General features: G+C 40.1%; 2 protein-coding genes across 4 annotated transcripts in view; one reads left to right on the plus strand and one right to left on the minus strand.

The window, feature by feature from the left end:
* Window positions 1–6,620: 6,620 nt before the first annotated feature.
* Window positions 6,621–14,292, minus strand: ENY2 (ENY2 transcription and export complex 2 subunit). The gene is made up of 5 exons (XM_009562037.2): window positions 14,142–14,292; window positions 13,897–13,990; window positions 11,536–11,606; window positions 9,544–9,618; window positions 6,621–8,763 (listed from the first exon to the last, which is right to left on the minus strand). Exons 2-5 carry the CDS (start codon window positions 13,962–13,964, stop codon window positions 8,687–8,689), a joined length of 291 nt encoding a protein of 96 aa, XP_009560332.1. The 5' UTR covers window positions 13,965–13,990; window positions 14,142–14,292; the 3' UTR covers window positions 6,621–8,686.
* Window positions 14,293–14,922: 630 nt separating this feature from the next.
* The window catches only part of NUDCD1 (NudC domain containing 1), a 41,355-nt gene continuing 34,006 nt past the window's right edge, over window positions 14,923–22,271 (plus strand). Inside the window, exons 1-2 of one of the 3 annotated variants that reach the window (XM_054059259.1) lie at window positions 14,997–15,116; window positions 21,138–21,231. Coding sequence is in view for 1 of the 3 variants with exons in the window: in XM_054059257.1 (XP_053915232.1) it covers window positions 14,999–15,116 (118 nt within the window). In the remaining 2 variants the exon portion in view is untranslated. Of the gene's footprint in view, window positions 15,117–20,337; window positions 20,357–21,137; window positions 21,232–22,271 lie in introns of those variants that run through there. The other 2 variants (XM_054059258.1, XM_054059257.1) reach the window with 2 other exon arrangements.

The following is a 22,271-nucleotide window of genomic DNA, read 5'->3' on the forward strand; positions in this document are numbered from 1 at the left end:
TTAAACACGCCAGTGACATCACCTGAGAATTTGTAAGTTTGCTAGTGTCACTTAATTGCATCTAAACCAATTTCTATTACTTTATAGCGGATTGTGTCTGAGCTACCGGATAGATGCCATTCTGACATATCAATGTTTCCATTTAATAACTTCATTCTATTTCATATAAAAGGGATACAGTTTCTCTCAATATGAATTCTCTTCCTATGATGTATGTGCTGCACTTATTTGTGTGCTCTCTCACTATTAAGTCATTTGTTAAAGCTACGAATAGCTTTAAGGGTAAGATGTAAGGGTACTTTTCCTCAGTTATGGTCTTCTTGAACTGTGCAGTAAGTAAAGTTTTACATTTGCAGAAGAGATTTTACCCTTGACAAGTGTTTGATTCAGATCAAAGTAGAGTTTTAATAGTTTCAACCACAGGAAAATTGTAGGTTTTTACTATCAAATTCAGAGGTAAATTTCTGTACTGCTTCTATGAATTCATATTCTGCTCTTTGAAATTTCATCATTACCTGTCTTGAAATTCCAGATGAGCAGGGACAGTTCCATCTTTAGATACGTTTTCCATTCATTTGTTGTGTTGCTGAGTAACTGTTTTGGTAAAATCTAAGAACTGCGCGAAGACTTTGCCTAAGTTCAGGTAACTGTGTGCCCTTGTGTGTAGGAAAATCTGTCCCCTTTTCCCAGTGAGTAGGCAACTAGTCATGAAAGCCTCTTTTCTCTCTAAAGGTCTTCCAGGCTGAAGCTCTGCTGTCCACTGCCTCTGCCAGCATACCTTGAATTCCTTCCCTCATGCCCATAAATGCTTGATATGCCTTGTAAAGGAAATTTCCAGACCAGTCATCTTGGTGAGAGGCCTCTGTAGGAAAATTCAACAAACTGACTTTTAACAAACAAAGAATACATTAAAAAACATATTCAAAACTCTTAACAAGTTGCATACCCAAAGTAAATTTTTTGGAAGCAGTGACCAAAATAGGACAAACAGTAGCAGTGACTGTGTAGGTTTGGCTGCCTGTCCATGCCAGGTGAGTGAGCTAATGAAGAGGCTACAGAGCCAGGCTTCCTTTTGCTCTCAATTATTTTTTTCAGAGTAGCACAACTGAACAGAAGTATTAGAGTTCTGTTTCCCTCTACGACTTCTGATAGAAAAGACTGTAGCTTATCAATAAGGCCATTCTCCCAGGAGGCAAAATATTTACAGCGAGGGCTTACTTACATTTTGGAAGATCAGGAAGGAAGTGACCAACCCATCTTTCTCTTTCCCAAGCAAAGAATCTACCAGATATTTGGGTCATGAATGTGTGGTTTAACTATTAGGCTCTATATACAAGTTATCCCAGTTATTTTCTCTTCATTCAGCCACATCCTAAAGAAAGCAGCGCCTGCTGCTGCACTTCGACCGGAAGTAAATTGCCTCAAAAAGCAAAAAAAAGTATGCTTAGGATTCGGATCTCAAGGGGATTAAAACATTCTCTTCTGGCTCCTAGATCCCAGCTTCCTCCAGGTGCCAGCTGGATGCCTCTGCCTACCTTTAGCTGCAGACCACAGGGCAACTCCAGCATGTACACAGACAGGATTGTGAATAGGCTTAAATTTGGATCAATAAATGTATTGACAGGTACAATACTCAAGAACTTCTGTAACTGCAATTTGGTTACAGATGAGCAACTTAGATAGCAAATGTGGATATTGGTGCTTTAAAGTCCACTTAAAATATATCATAGAGGATTGTGAACCATATTTGCTTTGTTCTTGACTGGTGATTTTAATGAACAGGTGCATGAACTAAACTAGAGAGTAGTATTAGAATTGTCAGGAAAAAAAATTCCTCATGTTTTTATGAGAAGAAAGCTTATGCTTTGTATTTCTTATAATCCTGATAAACTGCAACTGCAAATTAGGGGCAGGATGATAAGACCTATTGTTTATACAACCAATTTATCACTTCATTACTGAAACAAAATCTTCCTTTCCATCCTGTAGTATTTAGCCATGAAATATCCCTGCTTGATTTACATGCAGTCTTTCTTCTGTTCCTTAAGTGAAAAAGAACTCTATGCACTAAGTTCAAGTTAATAGAAGATGGACCCTAGGCACAGTGTTAACATCTGAATTCAAATCCTCTAAATACTTGAGTATCTAGCATGCTGCTTTATCAAAATAGCTATATATGTGGATACACTTGTGTGTGCATGTGTGTATGTATGATTTGCTTTGATGAAAACAGGAGAGTGCAGAGCATGGAAAGATAAAGCGATGAAGTTTTGTTGGGGAAAGCATTTAGGAAAGCAAAGGCTTTTCCTTCAGTTTTTTTTTTCTTTTTTTTGGGGTGGAAAGAGAATAATGAAGCTGTTGTTTGTTCCTTCATACTTTAGCATTTGTTAGAAGAATTTCTTTCTATCGGTAAAATGTGAGTTGCTTTTCTTTTTTTCATGCCCTTTGCCAGATCCGATAGTCTCATTTCAGGAAGTATTATTCTAAAACTGAAAAAAGAACTTAACAGGAAAAACAACCTGTTTAAATTAATCATGAATCCTCCCTTTTCCCATTTTAAAACAAATCAATTCAGAGAAAAAGACATATATTTGTAGCTCAGAAACTTCGAAACTCAAGTTCTTATCTGAGCACCTATGTGCCAAGCCCAAGGGTCTGTTGTGTTGAGCTCCGAAAATCTGACTAAAATCAGTGCCAGCTTCAGACAAACTTTATTGTCTCAGTAGAAGTTGGCTTGGAACATCTAGATCCAGTTTTAATGGGGGGGGGGGGGGGAGACACAATTGGTTTTGATATAACGTGACCTCATATATATAGTCTAGAGGAGACAAAAATCAAAGAAGGTAAAAGGAAGTGAAAGAAATATATTTTTCCATTATTTTTTCAACTTTAACTTGTGATAGTGAGGAAATATTTTAAGTTATCTTTATCATTGCAGCAGTCAGTAGGCAAATAAAAGGCATAGATAATTCTCTTTCTGATCTTTATTCAACAGAGGAAGAATAGTTCTTTTTCAGCTGTTGACTATTGGATGAAACATGCCCTTGCAAAAATTGTGCAAGAAGGTATTTTGAAATCTAATATGACATACTGAAATGTTAGCAAACTGATCCAGGATTTGGGCAGAAGCTTATCTCAGATTGAAACGCACATGAAAAGGCTAACAAACAGGTTAGCTAGATAGGAGCATTTTTCAATACACAATTGAAAATTTTTTTATGCTTAACTGTTCCTGCCACTTCTGTTGTAGGTTCTGAGGGCATTGCAAGACATCCAGTTACACCTGTGCTGAGTTTAATAACTGCTGCTTGTGTTTGACTAAAGCAACATTTTTCTGTATGGAAACTGTAGTCCTTATGACTCATTCACCCTGGAAAGTGTTAGAAAATAGCATTGAAGATGCTGCTCAGCTTTTCTGGAACGGAAGAGTTAAAAAGTAGAGGACATGTACACAAGTCAGTGAACAGCTCTGGGCCTTAAACTTTTGGGGATGCCTGTGTTCTTTTTGCAAGACAGCAGAAGTATAAACACAGAGTATCTATTCTGGTGTTCCTTTCACAGCTAGAAGAAACTGAGCTGCTGCTGCCAGCTCCGGGGAATACTTATAGGCGAGTACTGCATTTCTGGAAAGTTTGAGTAGCTCCGAGCTAAGGCAGCTCATCCAGAAAAGCGTCTTTTACTCAGAAAAGCATTGAAAAATGAAGGATCCACCATATTTCTTCATAGTTTGATCCAGTGATTAAGCAGCTGTACTTTTTGCATATGCCATCTTGTTTAAAAATTGAATTTGTCTGAGTTCTTTAAGCTTTTCTGTCTTAGATTAAAGTGCCCTTGGTTTTCCATTTTCTCCCTGAGGAAGTTCTCGTATACCACAACCATATTTTCTATCTATCAGCTTTTTTTTTCAATAAATTAACACTGGGAGATTTTAAAAGCTTAACCAGCATTGCTGGACCTCAATAACTCCCTTTTCTCTTTTTAGTACTCTGTTTTTTGCTTTCTCCTTTCAAAACTGCAAGGCATACATCATGAGCGTCAGTCTCACTGATGCACTATACAATGCTAAGACTGGGGTTATGCTCATCTCTTGTTCGTGTATGCTTCAAAGGTCCCATGGAAGCAAATGATGAGCCTTTCACTATGAACTCCAGTGTCATTGTTTTCCAGGGAATTATGCATTGCTTTTGCCGTCTGTACTAGATATAAAAACTTGAACCTGTGCTGACTTTACACACAGGCGATTGATGGGAGCCAGCCCACAGAAGAGGTCACGTTGTTCTGCCCTTGTCAGTAGTCACCCACAGGCTGCCAGCCACAGATTCTTGGTAATTTACCTCTCGAGCAATGACTGAAATAATAGATAACCTCTTTGCTAGTACACCAACAAACAGAAATCACCAGAGATTTCTTACAGGCATATTTTTTATGATCTACTACTAAACCACTTCACCAGTTATAAGGTAAGCATAAAGAACACTTTTAAGAATAATATGGTTGGAATGGAAAGCACTATGGTAAATATGGAACGCACTAAAGCAAGATTAGGCCTTTTTGCATTCTAAGCAGAATGCTGATTAACTTGTTCATTACACAACAGGGGTGAAGTATTAATTACTTATGAGAAAAGGATTTTATTTTTCTGCATTTTGGGCTCCAGTCATTACAAATTTGGCTCTGCAGCCACAGCTGTTTCTTTTAGAAACTGAATAGCTGAGAAAAACAGGCAAAGTGTAAAACAATTCTGATTGCAGTTGCAAACATTTAGAAATTCAAAGAAAGCCAGCAGGTAAAAGCATTGGATATTTTTGATTGCTCCTGTGAAAACTCGATCTTTAAGTAAGTTAAACCCAACTATCAAGGTGTTACAATCACTGCAATTAAACATATTCTGTTATGTGAAAGAAAAGATGGGGACACAGGCTAGGTACTGCAGAGCTGTCCCCCCAGAGGACCCTCCAGAGAGCAGAACTGAGAAGCAGCAAGGATTCTTCAATAACACTGATGGGCTCTTACTGGATTTAAGCAGACTTCAGACATACTTGTTTTCCAAGTGATAAAGGTACACACTGACAGATTATGGCAGTAAATGAGAATAAAGAAGAATGGGGAAAGAAAAGAACGGGAAAAAAGATAATGGAAAGAAAAAGATTAAAAATGTGCAGTGGCAGAATGATAAAGTTCTATCTGATATGTAAGTGTGACATCTCAGCAGAATTTCTTGGTGATGTTACTGTTTTATAACTTTTTTTTTTCCCCCACTGGCCTATGTCAATGGGGAGGAGTATTCATGGGGAAATAATTATCGAACAAATTAGAATATAACCAGTTTTAGTTCATTGTGTATTTCAGAGCCCTCAGGGCCTGACTAAGGGAGAGGCTGAGCTTATGTTTCTCTATTGGTCTTTCATTGACGGCAGTAGGACTATTCAATTCACTGTCACATAAAATTTGGATTAGTGCACATACAGAGCTATAGTAATTTACTATGGGTGTTATCTGACCCATTACTTCAATGTCAATTTACAAACTGCTTTTATTTTATAGTTTGCGCAACAAAGCCGTCCTCTGCACCTGAGAAAGAAGCCTGCAGTTAAAATTACGAGGCCACGAAGATCACCTATATATTTCCCAAGAAACCATCTCCCATTGCTGATATCAAGCCAAACCTAACTTCATTCTTTGAAGATCTATCACAATACCTCTGATCTGTCTGCTCCAGTGTAGTTTGGATCTGCACATGTTGTCAAACGTGATTTTCTCTTAGATACTGAATGGAGGCTGCACTGATGTGATTAACAGAACTCACTGCAGAAACACACGGCAATCAGCTGCTGACATTGGAGAGCAGCATGTGTTACCCTGATGTTGGAGCTACTAGTGTGTGTCTGGAAGGCAGTCACTCCTCTTCCTGCTGGGCCTATGACTGTTCTTGCATTTTAAGCCAGTTTGGGCAGAATCTTACAGCTTATTTTTGGAATCATGTGAAAGAGCTGTTTGTCAAGCCTTTAACTTCAGATTGTACTCAGCGCTGGTGTGGCCACACCTTGAATACTGTGTTCAGTTTTGGGCCCCTTAGTACAATAAAGACATTGAACTTCTGCAGCATGTGCAGAGAAGAGCAATGAAGCTGGTGAAGGGGCCGGAGGACAAGTCTTACGAGGAGCAGCTGTGGGAACTGGGGTTTTTAGTCTGGCAAAAAGGAGTCTGAGGGGAGTCCTTATTGCTCTTTAAAACTACCTAAAAGGTAGTTTCATTTTCCTAAAAGGAACATGCTGTCCAGGGGAGTCGTTAACTCTCAGGCTGAGAGCGTTGGGGTTGTTCAGCCTGGAGAAGACAAGGCCCTGGGACGACCTTATAGCAGCCATCCAGTAGCTGAAGGAGGCTACAGGAAAGCTGGAGAGGGACTTTTTACAAGGGCATGTAGTCATAGGATGAGGGGGAATGGCTATAAACTGGAGAAGGGCAGATTTAAACTTAAGAAGGAAAATCTGTGATGAGGGTGGTGAGGCACTGTCACAGGTTGCCCAGGGAAGTTGTGGATGCCCCGTCCTGGAGGCGTTCAAGGCCAGGTTGGAGGGGGCCTTGGGCAACCTGATCTAGTGGGAGGTGTCCCTGTTATCACAGGGGAGTTGGAATTGATGATCCTTAAGGTTCCTTCGAACTCAAACCATTCACAGTTTCTATGATCCCTGGAGTTATTTAAAAGATGTGGTGTTTAAGGACCTCATTTGGTGGTGGGCTTGGCAGTTACAGGTCTACAGTTGGCCTCGATGATCTGAAAGGTATTTTCAAGCCTAGATGACTCCATGATGCCGCCTGCTTCCCCACGCAGTGTGGGTGGACTACATTGCTGAGCCATCCCCAGGCCAGTGGTGGCCAGCACAGCCCCAACTGCCATGGGAGCCCTCCCCCAGGGTAGCAGAGACCATTCTTTTCCCAGTGAAAAGCTGAGGGGCACGGGGCTGGGGAGCAGAGCGGGAGCAGCAACCACCCTCCCCACCCAAACCCGCTGAGGCAGGCAAGACCTCAATGCCACCCTTAGAGACTGGGTTTAGGATACTCTTTTAATTGGGAGCATGAATATTTATGCTGAGTCAATTAATTTTTCATAGTAGCCAAGCCACACCAGTATCTAATTGCTTATTTTCTGCTTATGGATCTCCTCCATCACCTGTTGAATGCCACAAACTGAAGATGGCAAAAAATACAACTGTTTCCCTTCTTTCCTGATCTTCTCTATTCAACTATTTTCACAGCTATTTATAGACCTGGGTGACATTGCGGTTCCAGGTACAAGAATTTAGACTATATCATCTTAGTAGACTTACGTTGGCAAATTTTCAAAAGGCCCCAAATATCCACATAATGAAAAATTACCAGCAATATGGGCAGTAGTCATGGATCAGAATAGTGACTCTAATTAACGTGGAGAATTCTTGATGAAAGATATGACTGCCTTTCTTTGAAGAATTCATCTTGTTATGAATTACTGAGTGAATATTTGCAAAAACTCAAGACACTTCAGACCACTCACTCTCTAGCAAAGAAGCACTCAGATCATAGAATCATAGAACAGTTTGGATTGGAAGGGACCTTAAAGATAATCTAGTCCAGCAGGGACATGTCCCACTGGATCAGGCTGCCCAAGGCCCCACCCAACCTGGCCTTGAACACCTCCAGGGATGGGGCATCCACAACTTCCCTGGGCAACCTGTGCCAGTGCCTCACCACTCCCATGAGGAAGAAATTCTTCCTTATGTCTAATTTAAATCTGTCCCTCTCCAGTTTATACCCATTGCCTCTATCACTACAAGCCTTTGTAAACAGCCCCTCCCCAGCTTTCTTGTAGGCCCCCTTCAGGTACTGGAAGGTCGCTATAAGGTCTCCCTGGAGCCTTGTCTTCTCCAGGCTGAACAACTCCACCTCTCTCAGCCTGTCCTTGCATGGGAGGTGCTCCAGCCCTATGATCATCTTTGTAGCCCTCTTCTAGACCCGTTCCAACAGTTCCATATCCTTCTTCTGTTGAGGATTCCAGAACTGGACACAATACTCCAGATGAGGTCTCACAAGAGAGGAATAGAGGTCCAGAATCACTTCCCTTGACCTGCTGGCCACACTTCTTTTGATACAGTCCAGGATACGGTTGGCCTTCTGGGCTGCGAGTGCACACTGCCGGCTCATGTTGAGCTTCTCATCGACCAGCACCCCCAAGTCCTCTTCTGCAGAGCTGCTCTCAATCACATCATCCCCCGGATGAATATGAACAACATTCCACAGTCTTAACTTCTTTATTCTGTCCAGATATTAATCAGGGAAAAGTAGAAAGGATATGCTCAGTAGCATGTCATGGGCCATTTTCCACAAACTTTTTTTTCTCCCTTCTGCATTTCTAGTTAACATACTTGTTAATCGTGCTTATTTTTTTGAAAAGCTGATCAGGTTTGCACAACTGTATAAAATTTGGATTATTAAAAACTGCAATAGGTTACACCATACTATAGTGCACTGATAGAGAAAAGAGCCTTCGAACGCCACATCCACAAAATTTTTTATTAAAATAACATCAAGTTTAAGAAATCAATGCAGTACAAAGAAACTTCAACTTATCATACAAAAAAAAAAAAAATCCTGACATGACTGACATAATACAGAAACAGAAATACTGTATGTCAGATGAACGTCAAAGTTAAAGACTGGCATGCTGGGCAAGGAAGGTTCTTATTCTTTGCAAGAGTTCTTTCTTTACACTGTCAGGTACCAAGGCTGAAACACAAATAAAAATGAAAGAAGTAAAAAAGATAAAATGGGAAATATACCAATACCAACCTTTTAGAATAGCTATTTCTATTCTTCAGGTTTTTTTTTTTCTTGCAATTCTGTTAATACATAAAGTAAATGAAGGTACTTGATTTTCCTACAGCACATCTAAATTTTTCCTATTTCAAATAGGCTAAAACTGAAGTCTATTGACATTGAGAACACTGCTGCTATTGGTAGTTTTTTACTGAGCCACAGTCAAGAGAATTGGAAAATTTGAGGAAAAGGATTTTTCAACAGTAAACAGGATTATATCACCAGAAACTAGTTTTGTTATCCTACTTTTTTTTTTTCTTCAAAAATTTAAGACCAAAAAACATCTCAGCTATGACTTCAGAGTAAGGGTCTTCAGCAAGCTATTTTGAAGGTCAAAGCTTATTAGAGACCTTTATAAAGACGACTATAGTATTTTCTTAAGAGATTGCATTTTACTGTATCTGTATGCCATGTCCTTTCCTTTTCCCACTTGCCACTACCCTACTACTGTTAGTTCAGATTTTCCACCTTAAAATGAATCACAATTTTAAAACATCTCTGCTGCATGCCTTAAGTGTTCTTGGGACCACATTAAGTCATTTATGAAGATTAATACAGACTCATGACTAAATAATGTAACCTAGCTTTTAATGTTTTTCCTTGAATCCAACAGACAAGTCCAAAATATTAATGAAATAAAGCATATATGCTTACTGACATAATACCACATCCATGTTTGCGTTCTCTTACCTCTGCCCTTGGGTGTGATTTCTGCCACCAAATCATCAACAGTAACATGCTCTAATCCTTTTTCTTTAATGACATCTGGACAAGACGAAGACAGATATTTTATTTTTTTAATCCATTCATTACAAGACAAAACCTGTGCCAATGACTAAGAGACAAAACCCTGAGCGCACAGGTCATCAGGGAAGATGACTTAAATGTGGGGAAGTTTGTGACCTAAATGTTGGTTATTAACTCAGTACCTACACTGCATTGTAAAGCACATTTAGCCTCTATTAATACCATAGGTTTAAAGATGGGAACCTGTCACTACTGATGTATCTTGATCAGCTCGTATTTTAAAAATCAAATGTTAGAAAATTTCAGCTTTATCTGAGCACTACCCGATGTACATATTACTGGAGTGTTGTAGCAGTTCACAGGTTGGTCCACTTATCTCTTCAAACACATTATTGACATAATGGTGAGAAAGAGAAGCCATTGGAAAAAGATTTTGGAACATACAACAAGGGAGAGAACAGAGACAGTAAACACTTACTAATCTTCCTAACTGGTTTAAACAATATTGCTATATATAGTGAACAAAGTAAAAAAGATATCGAAAGGAAGGTATACATCTACAGCAAAACAAATGGTATTACAAATATATACTGTATGATTAATAAATACCATTACTTAAACAATTGTCTACTTAATAGTGCCTTGATGTAGAAGTCAATGCTAAGAAACGTCAATCCAGTAGCAGAAACCTAAGTATTTTGTCTGAACATGAATGTTTTTAACTGTGTGTCAGTACATAATCATCATCCTCAAGACACTAAATATGTTTACTGAACTGACACCACATGAACTATTTGTAAACTGTTTTTCTTGGCAGAATTCCCTGTAAAAATTAATCCTGGATTGCTCAGTTATTGGCCCTAATGTACAATGCCAAGAGGCTCTAGAAGAAGCTATCAACCCCAAACCCCATCTCAACAAAACCACAAAAACAACAAACCCAACCCCCCAAAATCCCTCTGTCCTTTCTTTTGAAGGTTATTAGGTCCTTAACAGGAACAAATTAATTCACATTTGCATACAGAGCAGCTGCAGCTACAGTTCAAAGTAAATAATTTTACAAAACTTTGCTTTAGCAAAGTATGAAGTGTATAGTTGAGAAGACAGATAAACATCCCTTTTGCTGTCTGTACTATTGAAATGGGTGATCTCTGGCAGTAGCATCAGGCAAACAACCGCAAGCATGAATCATTTTGGCCTTCTCTGCAAATCCACCCATGAAAACAATTTAACACACTCAGACCTACAAAAAGAAAAACTTTGTCGTGAGTATCGATTTGCCAGGCACAAAGGATCAAATCAGAATTAAAATTCAAGGAAGTTATTATTTGCTTCAGGGAAATTTCATCATGGGGTAATATTCCTGGATGCTTAAATACTATTTCTAATGGCTTCATATAATTTACAAGTCAGTAAATTGTAATAATGCTAAATATTTAACTCACACCTAAAGATTTTGGGTAATTAAAAGTTCATCTGCTTGTTTTCTCCCACCTAAGTAGATGATCTTATTTTCAAAAATTGTATTCAGAAAGAGTACAAATGCACTTCTTTCCCATATGGAGACAACAAAGTTCTTAAGGTTTTAAGTTGTGTAACACTGTATTTGCTCCATTTTCTTGGTTTTTATTTTCCTGTGGTAAAGTAGTAATTTCTCTCAAAACAAAAAGCTGTTATTAGTGTGAATATTTAGGCAATCAATTCCAATACTTTTCTCAGAAGCTTAATAAGGTTCAGATCAGAGAAGTTCCAAGATTTTTTTTGCCAAAATGGCAAGATGCTTTTTTGCATGCAAAACAAATTGCCAGGGATAGCTTCCTCTTGCCCAAGTCTCATTTAAATTGACTCTGAGGCAGAAAAGCCTTTATTCGAAACTCTCACTGGGCCAGAACCTCAGTTGATTACAAAGGATATTAGTTATTTGACCACTGTTACCTTTGCAATGTGCCTTCAACTGATCCTTCCAGCCGCATTCAATTAATTTGGCTCTCAGCAACTCCTTAAGGCTGTTAAGACAATATACAAATTTGTTAGGAACAGCAAACATTCCTGAAAGCTTAAACATGCCTCAGTGTGAAAGTTAAGCCTACTTATAGCAGAACTCTCAGATCAGCAGCAGAACTAGCTGAACATTATGTGAATCATAACCTGAACAAGTACCAATTTCAGTTTACCATGTTGGACTACGAGGAGCTAGAAGCTCATGAGTTAATTCATAGTATTTCTTCAGGCAGCATTGAGGCTGCAGCCACAAAGAAAAGGCAGAAGTCCTTGAACCACTTGAACTGTCCAAGTGTACTCCGTTTGTAAGTGTATACTAACTTTCAAAGTTAGAATATTTCACCTGAAACCGGGCCTTCAAAATAAATAAAACCTCCCCCGCTCCTTTCTGAAAGGAGAATTCTGTAATATTGTCTTCAACTGCAGGCTTCTCTCTCCAGTTACGCTTTACCTCATCTTGGGTGAAGACAAAGGGATTTTGTGTCTTATCTTCCTAAGCGTGGTTAACAGTTATAAGCATAAGCCACAAGGATTCAGGCATCAAGCAGAGAAGACACACAACAGCCTGCACAATGATACTTCTACTCGATGTAGCAAAAGAGATCATTGAAAGCTAGATAAAAAAAGTGGAAACTAATACTGAAAAATGGAAGGAAAAACAAAAGTAATTTATCATACAAAAAGCTTTAACATCTTTATCCTTTATTCCATCAGCTATTGTGCTTATCTTGTACCATCCTAAATAGCAAAATTCTATTTACATTCACGAAAGGATTGCAGCAAGAAGCTGAATTTTGTAGGTCTAATCCTTTTTACTCAGAGAATTGCATAGAGAGAAGATGAACTGAAGACAAAAAGCAGAGTAACAATACAGGCAAAATTCACTACTTCTGGATATTTCTTAATTCAAGAATCATAGAATCATAGAATAGTTTGGGTTGGAAGGGACCTTAAAGATCATCCAGTTCCAACTCCCCTACCATGAGCAGGGACACATCCGACTAGATCAGGCTGCCCAAGGCCCCATCCAACTTGGCCTCGGACACCTCCAGGGATGGGACATTCACAACTTCCCTGGGCAACCTGTGCCAGTGCCTTACCACTCTTATCATTAAGAAATTGTTCCTAATGTCTAGTCTAAGTCTGCTCCTCTCCAGTTTATACCTATCTATACCCATTGTCCCTAGTCCTATCACTATAAGCCTTTGTAAACAGCCCCTTCTCAGCCTTCTTCTAGGCCCTCTTAAGGTACTGGAAGAAATCAGAGTGCTCTGTTTCTACTCATAGTACAGCTCTCAAAGTTTTTTTTTTACAATATAGCTTTTGACATCCTGTCAATCTCTTCTTCTTAAATTAGAAAAAAAACAGGTCCCAATATGATTCCAAGAAATTGCTTGCTCTGCTGGAGCTCTGTGCAGTTTCCAAGGGGATGGTCATAGCCAGAAAATTAGAGCACAGACACTGTTAGTCTACAAAAGGTTACAGTAGGAACAGGACTATGTGATGGCCTAAGGAAGAAGACTCCTTCTCATACTGGCCTTGAACAATGAAGGAAATAGCGCTTCTGGTGCATGGTGTTACATGCAGGGAAATGCATGCTTGTGATGTGGAAATACAAGTCAGATAGAACAGAATAAATAGACAACATAAGGCCAAATCTAGCTGCCACCCTACACTGCACAATTTACTTTTTGCCTTTATTGGAATCTCTACAATGACTTGCACAAGTGTTGTTTTGTTTTCCACTATGTATCGTGCTCCCAAAAATCTGAAAAGATGGGAACACAAGAAGAACTTAAAAGCAAAAAGGAAAAAAATGTCTCATTCTCTTTATCAGGAAATAAAAAGATACAACTGCATTTAATGGTGATTTTTATGCAAATCAAGAGGTCTTCAACACAATGTACCCTATTAAGAAAAAGCTCTGAGGTTCATAAGCCAATCACCCTATCCTTTATTTTCCCAGTTTCTATTTTCAAGTGTAAAACTAAAATGAAACTCATCAAAAGGCAAAACCAAAATAAGTTCTGGGGGTTTTATATATCTATCTCTAGAATCACAGAAGGGTTTGTGTTGGAAAGGGCTTTAAAGATCATCTAGTTCCAATCCCCCCCCACGGGCATAGGCTCTTTCCACTAGATGCAGTTGCTCGTATAGCTTTATATAACACGAGACTTTCACACGCAGATTTCCTAAGAATTCCAAGGTACCTTTACCCCGGGTTACTGCTCGGCACGGTTCCCGTTTGAGAACAGCTCGAGTCCCTCCTGGGCGCGGGGGAGGACGCGCACTCACCGTTCTCGCTCTCCTGTTTCTATCAGCTTTTGGTTAATGGTGGCTCTCATCTGGGCATCCTTATTCATTTTGGAACCCTAGGATTTCCGCGCACCTACGGAGAAGAGCAGAGAGTTTCGACGCGTGCTGGGCCCCGACACAGCGAAAGAAGGAGTCGGGGGCACTGAGGCGCCGCCCGCGACCAAGCACCGGGACGCGGCCTCCCCGCAGCCCGGAGGGGCCCGAAAGGAAGGGCGGCGACGCACCGCCGGGAACCGGAGTCGGGGAAGGCGCCGCCCGTTCGGCGACTGCGACTCCCGGGGCTCGGGGCGGGGCTCGGGCCTGGACTACAGCGCCCAGCGTGCCCGGGGGCTCAGGCCTGATGCGGGCCTTGGACTACAGCTCTCAGCATGCCTCGGGGCCGCGATAGGGCCTGGACTACAGCTCCCAGCGTGCCTCGAGGCTCGGTTCTGGACTACAGCGCCCAGCGTGTCCAGGGGCTCGGGGCAGTGCTCAGCACTGGACTGCAGCCCCCAGCGCGCCCCAGGCTCAGGGAGGCTCTCGTTCCTGAACTACAGCTCCGAACGTGCCTCGGGGCCCAAGCTCGTTCTCGTCCCTGGACTACAACTCCCAGCGTGCCCCGGGGCTCGGGGCGGTGCTTAGCGCTGGACTGCAGCTCCCAGCGCGCCCCAGGGTCAAGGAGGCTCTCGAGCCTGAACTACAGCTCCCAGCGTGCCCCGGGGCCCAAGCCCATTCTCGTCCCTGGACTACAGCTCCCAGCGTGCCTCGAGGCTTTGGTCGGGCCTGGACTGCAACTCCCAGCGTGCCCCGGGGTGGCTCTCGGCCCTGGACTACAGCTCCCAGCGCGCCCCAGGATCAGGGTGGCTCTCGGCCCTGAACTACATCTCCCAGCGTGCCCCGGGTCACAGTACTGGTCTAGACCTTGGACTACAGCTCCCAGCATGCCCCAGAGCCGTGCTAGGGCCTGGACTACAGCTCCCAGCGTGCCCCGGGGCTCGCCCCGGCCTGCAGCTTCCTGCGCGCCCCTTCCCGTGATGCTCCGCGGCGCCCTCCGCACCTCCTTTGGTGCTGCCGCGTCTCGAGGTCTTGGTGGGGGCGCACCATGGCGGGTGCTGCCCACTGCTCGCTGAAGGCCAAGCGCCTGCTCTTGGACCCTAAGTTCGAGGGCTACAAGCTGTCCCTGGAGCCGCTGGCGTGCTACCAGCTGGGGCTCGACGCGGGTGAGGAGCGGGGCTGGGGCCGGGTGCGGGGCGCCTGCCGGGCCTCCCTTCTGCCCGCATTGCTGCCGTCCTGCCGCGGGTCCCCTCGGCCCGGCGCCCTGAGGCCGGGGAGGCCTCGCTGGGGGCCTGGAACGGAGCCGCCTGGAGCCTGACGTTTCCTCTCCATCCTTTTCTTTCTGAGCGGCTGCAGGGGGGCCCGTTCGTTCCCTCCACCGGCCCCGTGGGGTCGTGGTGGACCGAAGCCTTTGACTGTTGTCAAATCGTTGTATTAAAGCCCTCTTTCCCCGCGCGTATGAACTTAGTTTCTAAGTGAAAAAAGCCCAAGTCAACAGTCAATGCCAATTTGATTATTAAGCAGCTGTTCCTTTAACGCGATGTCGGGGACACGGAATCATATCGTCTAATGTGTATCCATTGAGGCTGGTTGCAGGGGTTTTATAGTGGTTAAACTTACATATTCATATAGATTTTAGGAAATACTGTTTAAATTCCTGGTAATAGTAGTTAAACATACATATCCATATAGATTCCAGGAAATGTGTCGCATATTCATTATATTCCGACAACTCATTATCATATCTTATAACCCACTCTCGTATGGACATCACGGTTTCTTTGTGTCTTCAGAATCCTTTGATGCTCTTTATTGTATCTCCTTCATCATTGTGTCTTCTCAGTGAGCTCAGGTTTGTTCTTTGTTTCAGCCTTTTCCTTGGCTTGGAGCATCAGTCAGAGATAAATTTCTTTAACTTATTTGTTGATTGCTTCAACTAGTAGACAAGCTAAACTTTTGTTACAATCGCATTCTTTCTAATTGTAAGCTGGCCAAGATTCACTTAAGTTTATTTTTATTATTTTTGTTATTGCTTAAGCTAATTCGTTCCCTTAACATAATGATTTATTCCTTCCTTCAATGGATAAGAAAATCTGTGTGCTAAATCTGATCTTGGCTTGTGCACAGGAGGTAGGGCCAGATGACAGCCAAGATAGTAGAAAGTGATGGTGTTTGAATGACTACACAGTTTTGAGAGCTCTGTGTGAACTTAGTATTCTTTACAGACTTCAGCAAATTAAATACTTTTTCTTCTTACTTTGCCCACAGTTCAGAAGTGGATATTCAGATCATTCATTCTGTGCTCCGCTTTTTCTGTTAAGCATTATTAGCACTTGAAGTATTGGCCCATCAATCCACTGAGTTCTCGATTCACTGAAAAGAACATGAACATAAAGTAGTGTTGGGAGTGTACCTACAACCTCAGCCATGCCCCCTGAAATCTCTCAGCACTCTACCTTTATTGAGTAGTAAAACTTAGACCTTTTGTAAGGTGGGTGAATTAGTTTCCTTTTTTTGTAAAGCTAGGGCTTTAATATACAATTTGAGTGGACTGATCTCTGTCTTTGTGTACTTACTGACCGATATACCTGTCTACAGAGTTATTTGTTATGTGTTAACTTTAATTTTGTGCTGGATGTGCTGTATTAATGGTGGATCAGAAAGGCACGTTTGCTATGGTGAATTGTCACCAATAAGATGGAAGTTGTATGCAAATTATGTATTGAAAGTTGAGTGAATGAGTTAAGTGATACTGGGTGTATCTGTGATGGAACTCTGAAAATCTATTAAGAATAACAATTGATTACATAGTTTGACATTTTTGCTGTATGATTGATGTAGCATCACCTTCTTAAAGATAGTCCAAGTGTAAGTGAGCATGTTAGGAGCGTGCTACAGCTGTGACATAGATGGTAATAGCATAGCAAAGGCACAGTCCCTTAGTTTGTCCATTATTTGATGATCCTTATGGTCAAACAAGGTACGCGGTTCTTAGATAGTCAGTTGTGAAACTTCTGAATGAGGATTACAGATTTTTGTTAAAACATTTGAATGATGAAATTGCTAATGGATCTGGTCAATTCTTATCCATCCAGGTATTTTATGTAATAGTTACAGTAACTTGTGTGATAGAAGATCAGTCTGTGTGCCTGTGTTCTTTTCTTTGCCCACTTGCCACAGCATAAAGACCCTGACACATACCATTACAGTTTATTTGTCCTACTAAATCATTACTGCTAAGTCACTTACTCTGTTCTATATGTGTGTGTATATATAGAGAGATATCACTCCACTGGAGAGTGGAAAGCCGTATTTTTTTTGTTGTTTTTTTAAAATCAGTGACCTTAAATATAAACCAAGCCAGGCCCATTATCTGTCTTCTAGATGTTTTGTTTGTCCATATTTCCACCTGCTCTGAGGCCATACGTGTGGCTCACTGTCTTAGCTGCTTTTGTTCTGCTTACTTAAAGGCAGTTTCCTTGTGGTACAGAAATGTTCTGTTCCTGAACTTTGTATTTCCTGGTGTCAGTGGTCTGCGTATGTGTTAGATGAAGGGCTTTCTTCCATAACTTGACTTTTATATTGTGCAAGAATAATGGGTTGAGCTGTAGAGACCATGGATGGTGTTTAGGTCATGGCTTTTTCAAATCACTGGGCAAGAGAAGAAATTACTACTGTGAGAAGGCCAAGGGTTTCCAGAAATTTGTGAGCAGCTTAGAAGTTTTGGGAATGTGATGAAGAACTTGGTACGCTGTGGATTATTATAGTAATATTTGCCACTGAGTGAAGAGTTTGGTTTTCATTACCTCAGAGTGGCAGCGAGTAAAGTACAATAGCTGAAAAGGAAGTCAAATGTTTAGGAACACAGTCAGCATGAGTAATTTGTGTTTATTTTTTTTTTCTTTTTTTCACTACTGTGTACAAAAATGTGGTAGTAGAATCTGGAAGGTTAACATACAAAGCTATTGAATTTTTTGTTTGTTTTCCAGGAAACTATTTCAGGAGTGCTTGTCAAATGTCCTGGGATTTGGAGTTCTGCCTTTGTGGCACCCCAAATTTCATGATAGTAAGGTGAAAGTGTACAGTTAACAGTACTTGGAATACATGACAGTAGTAGAAATAGATACTCATTCCAACATAGAACAGAGTCAGCTCTGCTGTAGTTGAAGTATTTATGCAGTCTTATTATAAACTTGTGTATTAAGCATCAGAATATTAATCTGCTATGTCAGTGTTTTCATCTGGGTTTATATTTATCAATTTTTATGAATTTCACTGCTGTAAAATGACTTGACACATGGAATTGATGAAAGGTTCTGCTACTGGTGGATAGCAGCACAGGGTATTGTTGGACATCTTGTGGTGGTTGTCATGCTTGTGTGGCCTACAGAGAGCTTAATTTTCTGACGATCTTGTAAAACTTAATATTCAGTTCTAATTTGCCTTTAACTGTCAAACTTGCCAAGAATTTTCTGTGGTCAGATGTGCAGCTGAAGCAGAAAGAAATTTAAAGCATTAGATTTGTGGATAAGCAGAGTTTTCTAGTGAATTTCTTAAATGTATGGTCACAGTGAAGAAGAGTGTTTCTGCTATCTTATATTTCCTTTTAAAAGTACTCTGATTTGCGTGTTCTTTTATTTCTTCCTTACTCCTACCCGTTCTGTCCTGGTTGATTTAAACTTTCATAGTCATTTCTCTTATCTCTCATCCTGGTGACGTGTCCCATGCTCTTGTGTCTTTAATTCCCAAGGCTTCATCCTAAATTTTGTCTATTTTTCTTATTTTCCTTAGTTTATTTTGTTAATTTATTTTCAAATGCTTCCTTTGCATTGAACTTTCTAATGCCTTTCTTTTAGATCACTGAAGCTTTGGGAGGGAGGAAAGCATCTTGTTTGCTGTCGCCCCTTCTGCCCTGCCCTGATCTGACCTCTGCAGAGCCCAAAGCAGTGCCTGTGGGACAGATCCTTGTCTCCAGCAAGGACCGTGTCTAAGATGCATGACATTTTTAAAGGAATAAGAGCCTTGCTCTTGACTTCCACTGGTCAGATGTAACTTTATTCCTGTTTTTTTTTTTTAGAGGCCTGTATTTATTCGGTTGTGGGTATCCCTCATGTCTTTCCTCTCCATCTTGCCTATTTGGCAGAACCATTATACACACGATATAATAACATCTCAAAGGTGTAGTAAACATTCACTCCAACATGGAGGTCCTGTTGCAAAATGGGAGAATATGCAGAGAATACATTCGTTTGATCACACGCATTTATGTTTTATCAGTTTTCTTGAAAAATGATTTTAATAAGTAACTGTTTAGACTAGAAGACCTGTCCTTCAGTGAAGAGCAATTGCACACTCACTGTGTTTTAGTTAAAAGTAGTCACCCCTTAGTAATGCTGCATGGAAAACATGCGTTTGTGTCTCTTTATGGAGCCAAAGGCACTGGTATGTTTTGAACATGTGTAGAGATTTCCTTTTGTGTTTCCCATTTCCATTTGAAAAATTAAATATGGAAAAGTCTTTGAAGTAAAAATGTATGGGAAATTATTATTGTGGCTCTGTGAGCCACAGCTTTTCAGACATTTACAGCTGTAGCTCATAAATCTAGGTTTAGGTCTCAGGCATGTGTATTTTTTCTTGGGTTGTACTTAACTTTCTTGGGAATGAAAATGATAAGGTAGAGGTGAGTTCTGCCTTTTAACTGTTGTTAAAGAAAATAATTGTTGCAGCTACCACAAGTCAGCTTATAAATCAAGGCATTGCTTTAGTGATACTTTCACAAATGCCTTGCTAGTTTTTGTATGTTGTTAATTTTGTTTATTTTGGTGTGTTGTAGATCCCGTTTACTTTTCACACTTGTGTAATTTGATCAGGCAAAAATACCTCACTGTGGTATCTGTCAGTCTATGTTTTCAGCAAGCTATGCATTTATTAAATAGTAAATTTTTGTGTTTGGTCTATTAGCATACTTATTGCAGTGGAATAAACAAGCCTTGTACTTTTACTTAACAACAGTGATGAGATGCTGCTGCCATTAACAACAAAAATATATTTGTTAATATTAAAAGAAAATGAATTAATGGAGAGTTATAAGAATCGTCGGATGTTGATTCTAGAAGACAAATTAATGTAAACTGGTAGATAAATGTGTATGAAATACTAAAGTGCTTCCACTGGGTGGCACTGCATAACAACATATGACATACAAGCATGTAACGTTCTATGCCCCGAAATAATATGTTGATAAAGTTATTTTACATACTTTCCAGTATTGTAAGGTTGTTTTGATGTATTCAGTGAAACACGTAAAAATTGGGGAGTTCTCACCCTTTTTTCTCTACCCCTCTCCCCCAGTTTTGCTTTATAGTGTCTGATGGCAGAAGTTACAACTTCACTGTTCATTTAAAGTGTAAGTCCCTTGATTGCGCTCTTTATTCAGAGGAGATTTTTTTTTTTACGTGCAGAATAATAATTATAATAAGATCCAGATAGGTTAGTGATATCTTAGTCTTGTTATTTCCTTTGAGTTGTTTTGTATTTAGTAGTTTCGATTTTAAGTGAAGGTGATGTGAATGAAAAATCTTTGCTTAATTGTCTTTGGTGTATTATGAGTCAAATTGCTTTTTTTTAAGCATGGAGCTGCAGATACATACAATTCTGGAAAAGCAGCATAATTTCCTTTGAAATGTCACACCTAACTAGAGTTGTTGGGAAATAAGAGTGGAGGCTGAGATTAAATTTATACATTCTGTATATTTGCTTTCTTTTCTGGTGTGACAGTACAGAATCAGTGTTCCTGTGTTTTAGCAGTGCATATTTATTTATCAGAAACTTGAAGGAGACTGTGTATCCTTCTGTTGAACATAGCTGTCATTAACTGCTGCTTATTAATTGAACACAAAAAGTTGAAGCTATTGAATTAGTCCTAAAAAACCTCACCAAACCCACGCCCCCAACCACAAACCAAACAACAACAAAAAATCAGGAAAAAATCCTGACCACACAGCCAAACAAAATCTCTCAAAACTGTGTGACTAAATGAGGTGATGATCTGTTGAATTATTTCTTCTTTTTCCAGTTTATTTTAACCTTTTTCTTTCTGAATTTACCTTTTAAATGTCTTCCTTTCTCCTCTCTTTTTTCCTTCATTTTTTTGCACTCAGCTCTGTTGGTTTTCTCATTTTTCTAAGGACCGTCAAGAAAACTTGAACCTGGAAGGCTGTAGAAAGGAAGGAATGAACTTCATCCTAGTGTAAAATCTCCTATAAACTATCTGAGCACATGGTATGTGATAGCAGATAGCATTTGTACACAGATTTCACTTCATCACAGCATGGGTTTCAATTAAGTGAGGATAGAATAGGTTCTCTAATTACTACGTCTTGTCAGGGAGCTATACATACAGGATACATTCTGCAAGCAGTTGATAACCTTATTTGAAGTGTTACATGACATTACAGTATGCATTTGTTTGATTTCCTGGTTTAAAATCGCCTATAAATTGTGTAGTTGCTGACTTCTGTTTATAAAGAAGTAATTGCATGTTGCAATTATGCAAGGGATTTGAATCCTGAACCCCCTAGGTTGGATTCCTGATGCCTTATTATTCAGGATTTGTCAGGACTACAGGCTGAAAAACTCAAGGTCAGAGAAATTATTCATGTTCTTCCAGCTTTTATGAAGCTTATCACCTTACAGTTAGCTAATCAATAGTATATTTTTCCAAGAATTTTCTTGAAAGGTTATACATTTGCTTTAGGAAGTGTCTAGTTTTGACTATTTTCAATATTTGTGTGTGTGTGTGTGTTACAATTCTGACAGTAGCAACATGTCTGGGGGACCAGGGGAGAGAAGTGGAGAAAGGAAGCTTTACAAAATGATAAAATTTTAGGTTTTAGTGTGCTGAAAAAGCTTTACATTATTCCACGTGTGTATCTTAGTTTCAGAAGATCAGTTAATGTAGAGATAAAGGAATTAGATGATATTTACTTGGTTTTACAGAAAATAAGAATCTTGGGTTATGTTTGGTTTTGTCTTTAATTGTTTACAGAATATTCACATCATCTTTCGTGCTGGGAAAAATGTCTCTGTGATAAAGCTTGATTTTACAAACAGCTTTGAAACACGTTTTCACAGCACATCCTTCTAATATCTTTTACAGAGTAATTTACTGTAAAATATTCTAATTGGTTAAAGTAGAAATTGGAATGGGTAGCAGTCTTTCACTGTTATGACAGGTGTATTTTCTTCTCATTCCTTTGTTGATATTCTAGTTTGTTTCGAAGGGCCATGGCTTGGCAAACAGTAATTTGTTACTTGTAGAG

This window comes from Cuculus canorus, chromosome 2, assembly GCF_017976375.1.
Source record: "Cuculus canorus isolate bCucCan1 chromosome 2, bCucCan1.pri, whole genome shotgun sequence".
Lineage (NCBI taxonomy): Eukaryota > Metazoa > Chordata > Aves > Cuculiformes > Cuculidae > Cuculus > Cuculus canorus.

Bases quoted from the DNA above. Each gene is read 5' to 3' on its own strand.
- ENY2 (XM_009562037.2), bottom strand. From the start codon at position 13,964: ATGAATAAGGATGCCCAGATGAGAGCCACCATTAACCAAAAGCTGATA. The intron at 11,607-13,896 runs GTGAGTGCGCGT...TTGTCTTAACAG, and splicing joins GAAACAGGAGAGCGAGAACG to CCTTAAGGAGTTGCTGAGAG. The intron at 8,764-9,543 runs GTAAGAGAACGC...TTTGTGTTTCAG, and splicing joins AATCACACCCAAGGGCAGAG to CCTTGGTACCTGACAGTGTA.